At 43.9% G+C, this 3,923-nt stretch overlaps 1 protein-coding gene across 1 annotated transcript in view; it reads left to right on the top strand.

Moving 5' to 3' along the window:
- The window catches only part of PPEF1 (protein phosphatase with EF-hand domain 1), a 56,882-nt gene that overhangs the window by 38,493 nt on the left and 14,466 nt on the right, over positions 1–3,923 (top strand). Inside the window, exon 9 of the mRNA XM_014455677.2 lies at positions 678–818. Coding sequence (XP_014311163.2) covers positions 678–818 — 141 coding nt within the window. The remainder of the gene's footprint in view (positions 1–677; positions 819–3,923) is intronic.

The raw sequence follows: 3,923 nt of genomic DNA, 5'->3' as shown, positions 1-3,923 counted from the left end.
GGAAATCAGTTTGGGGGGCAATCAAGGTGGGCAGGGCAGAGGTTGTTTGGGGGTGATCCAGGGCCCGCCGGGGGGGCAGGTAGGGGGCTTCCCGGCTGTAAGGCAGAGTGGTTAGGGGTGATCAGGCAGGCAGGCAGGCAATCAATTAGGAGCCAGCAGTCCCAGGTTGCGAGAGGGATGTCCGACTGCTGGTTAGGCCCAATCCTGTAGGGCCTAAACTGGCAGTTGGACATTCCCTGAGGGGTACCAGATTGGAGAGAGTGCAGGCTGGGCTGAGGGACGCCCCGCCCCATGCACAGATTTCATGCACCGGGCCTCTAGTGTATAGATTAAGGCTCAGAGGGAGACAGTTTTCCCTTAGCATCTTCCATTTCCTGAGATGATGCCTCAGAACATGTGTAGCACTGACATCTGTGCCTCTAGGGTCCTTTAGAAACTAATGGGAAACTTTCCCTGTAGGGCTATTTGAAAAATGTATAAGCAGAATTTAACAGGCTCACTTTCTAGATATCAATGAATCACTAAGATAAAGGAAATGGGTGAGATGCAAAAGATGACCATGCGTTTTTCACTGGGTTGAGGCACAACAATATAGACAGAATAGTAACTGGTACTGAAGTTTCTGCATGCAGCACACCAAGCATAGGGTTTGACTAAAGCAAGAATTTCTTTTGTAGATGAAATCCGTGCTAATGCCACCAGTTCCAATGGATAAAGATAGTGGTACTGAGACGAAGAAGAATAAAGGACATGTGCCTCGGGGAGTCAAATTAAGTGGATCACCTTCTGATTATTTAACAAAGCATGAGTGGGAACAGGTAGGTAATCAGACTGTTCACCAAAGTGGTAAAGAAGACACAGCATAGATTATGTTGTCCCTTACAATATAGAGATAAAAAGTGACTTGCCTTTATACACAGATCATATCCTTCTCACTGAATTTATCACTATTTTTTGACAGCTTTATTGATATATAATTCCCATACCACATAACATACTTATTTGAAGTATATAATTCATTGTTTTTTTATATTTTCACAGTGTTGTGCAGCTATCACCACAGTCTAATTTTAGAATATTTTTGTCACCGAATAAACTCCATACCTATTATCAGTCACTCCCCATTTCCTCCCCACCTCCCCACTCTCCCAGCCCTGCTCCCCTTAGTTTTAGGTAACCACTAATCTCTTTTGGTCTTTATAGATTTGCCTTTTCTGGACATGTTACAATATTTGATCTCTTGTGTCTGGCTTCTTTTACTCAGTGCTTTTGCTTCGTACTTTTAGTATTATATCTAAGAAGTCATTGCCTAACCCAAAGTCATGAAGATTTATTCCTATGTTTTGTTCTAAGAGTTTTATAGTTTTAGCTCTGACATTTAGGTGTCTGATCCAGTTTTAGTTAATTTTGTGTATGGTATGAGGTAGGTGTTAAAATTCATTCTGTTGTATGTGGATATCCAGTTATCCCAGCACCATTTGTTAAAAAGACTGATCCCACTGAATTTTCTTGGTACCCCCACCAAAAATCAATTGACTTTAAATATGAAGGTTTGCCAAAACCGGTTTGGCTCAGTGGATAGAGCGTCGGCCTGCGGACTGAGGGGTCCCAGGTTCGATTCCGGTCAAGGGCATGTACCTGGGTTGCGGGCACGTCCCCAGTGGGAGGTGTGCAGGAGGCAGCTGATCAATGTTTCTCTCCCATTGATGTTTCTGACTATCTATCTCTCTCCCTTCCTCTCTCTAAAAAACCAATAAAAATATATTTAAAAAAAAAATAAAAAAAAAATAAATATGAAGGTTTATTTCTAGAATCTTAATTATATTCCATGATCTATATGTTTATCCTTATACTAATGACCCGGTGCACGAAATTTGTGCACATTAAAAGGGAATTAATTAGAGGAAATATTTTAATATTGCTATTTGCTCTTTATAATAGAAGTATCAGAGATGAAAGAAAATTAGTAAAATGTATATGAAAATCTTCCTCCTGTCAGAGTCTGGGGCATGCCACGAGAACCAGAGTCAAGTCCCCGCCCACCCACATGTGCCTCGAAATCACACAAAACCCAGACCCGGCTGGCCCCACCCCCATTGGACTAGATCCAGACCTGGCCGGCCCCACCCTCATCAAACCCTCCAGGTGGGCGCGGCCTCAGGTTGCCTGGCCTGGTGCCAGAGAAGGGGACGCAGCCTGAGGTCCCCCGGCCTGGGCCAGGAGGTACACCTTGAGGTCCCCTGGCCCGGGCCAGGGGTCACAGCCTGAGGTCCCCCGTCAAGTCCCACCAGGCGGGGGGTGCAGCCTCAGGTCCTCTGGCCTGGCGCCAGGGCAGGTGGCATGGCCTGAGGTCCCCTGGCCCGGCACCAGGGCGAGGGCATGGCCTAAGGTCCCCTGTCAAGCCCTGCTGGGCAGGGGCTGTGCCCTGAGGTTTCCCATCAAGCCCCGCTGGGCAGGGAGCACGGCCAGAGGTCCCCTGTCAAGCGCCGCCGGGGTGTGGGGCATGGCCTCAGGTCCCCTGGCCCAGTGCCAGGGCAGGGGGCCACAGCCTGAGGTCCCCTGTCAAGCCCTACCAGGCAGAGGGGCGCAGCCTCAGGTCTTTTGCCCTAGCCCAGTGCCACGCAGCCTCAGGTCCCTGCTGATTGCTCCTTAAGGCTTGTTACAGGAATTCTGCCTATGCTGTGGGTGCAGCCATGTTGTGTTACAGAATCCCTGCCTCCACTGTGGACATAGCCCTCTTGTGTTATGGAATCCCTGCCTCCGCTGTGGACATAGCCCTCTTGTGTTATGGAATCCCTGCCTCTGCTGTGGGTGTAGCCATCTTGACCATTACAGCATGATGGTCAATTTGCATATTCCCTCTTTATTAGATAAGATTATTACTACACAGTTTTGATTACGGTAGCTTTGTATGAAGTTTTAAAACTGGGAAGTGTGAGTTCTCCACCCTTTTTTCTTCTTTTTCGAGATTTTTTTGGGACTATTCTGGATCCCTTAAATTTCCATATGAATTTTAGGATCACCTTGTCAATTTCTACCAAAAAGCAGCTGGGATTTTGGTAGGCATTGCCTTGAATCTATGGGTCAATTTAGATGCTATTGCACTCTTAATATTATATCTTCAACTTCATGAACATGGGATGTCTTTCCATTTCTTCAGATCTTTAGTTTCAACAGTGTTTTGTAATCAGATATTTATTGACCAGGCAATAAAAAGCTATCATTCAGTAAAACTTTTCCAGTTTTTAGTTTGACAATTTCAGGAAAGAATGGTAAGTAGTTATTCTTTTTGTACTTATCACCCAAAATACCCTGCATGTCAGAGGAGAGAGGGTGTTCCAGAGAAGAGAGAGATTATCTCTGCCTAGGAATTTGTTTCACCCTTTATGGAAGTTTTTGTTTGTGAGCTTCAGAATTAAATCTATGTGGTAGCCACAGTCTGTGTAAACCTACTTAAGTGAATGAATTCTAGACAAAAAAGAAATGCAGAATTCAAGGAATGAATGATTCTGAAGTTCATTTCTATAAACCTATCCCTTATGACTTTGAATTAAAGAAAAATGAGTGTTACATATATCTTCCTCATTTCATAGCTGAGCCATCTAAGGCCTGAATAGGCAAAGTGATTTGTCCCAAGTGACATAGGTGACACTTGAAGAATTAACTCCTTGGCCAGTAATTAATCTATTTCAACAGAGTCCCATCATATGTGCATTTAATTTATGTAAATTTCAACTATATACATATGGCAAAAGGAGAGAAATGTATAAAATTTTACTTTCATATAATCTATTATACATTATCACATATATAAAATATCACACATCCACATTGCTATATAGGGTTGTATATGCAAAAATCATATATACTGTGCTTTAAGGGTAATTAAGAGAAAATTCCGGGAGTAATTTTGGCATAATTGA

This window comes from Myotis lucifugus, unplaced genomic scaffold (assembly GCF_000147115.1).
Source record: "Myotis lucifugus unplaced genomic scaffold, Myoluc2.0 scaffold_49, whole genome shotgun sequence".
Lineage (NCBI taxonomy): Eukaryota > Metazoa > Chordata > Mammalia > Chiroptera > Vespertilionidae > Myotis > Myotis lucifugus.
The sequence above is the reverse complement of the archived record's forward strand: the minus strand, read 5'-3'. Positions and strand labels throughout refer to the sequence as shown.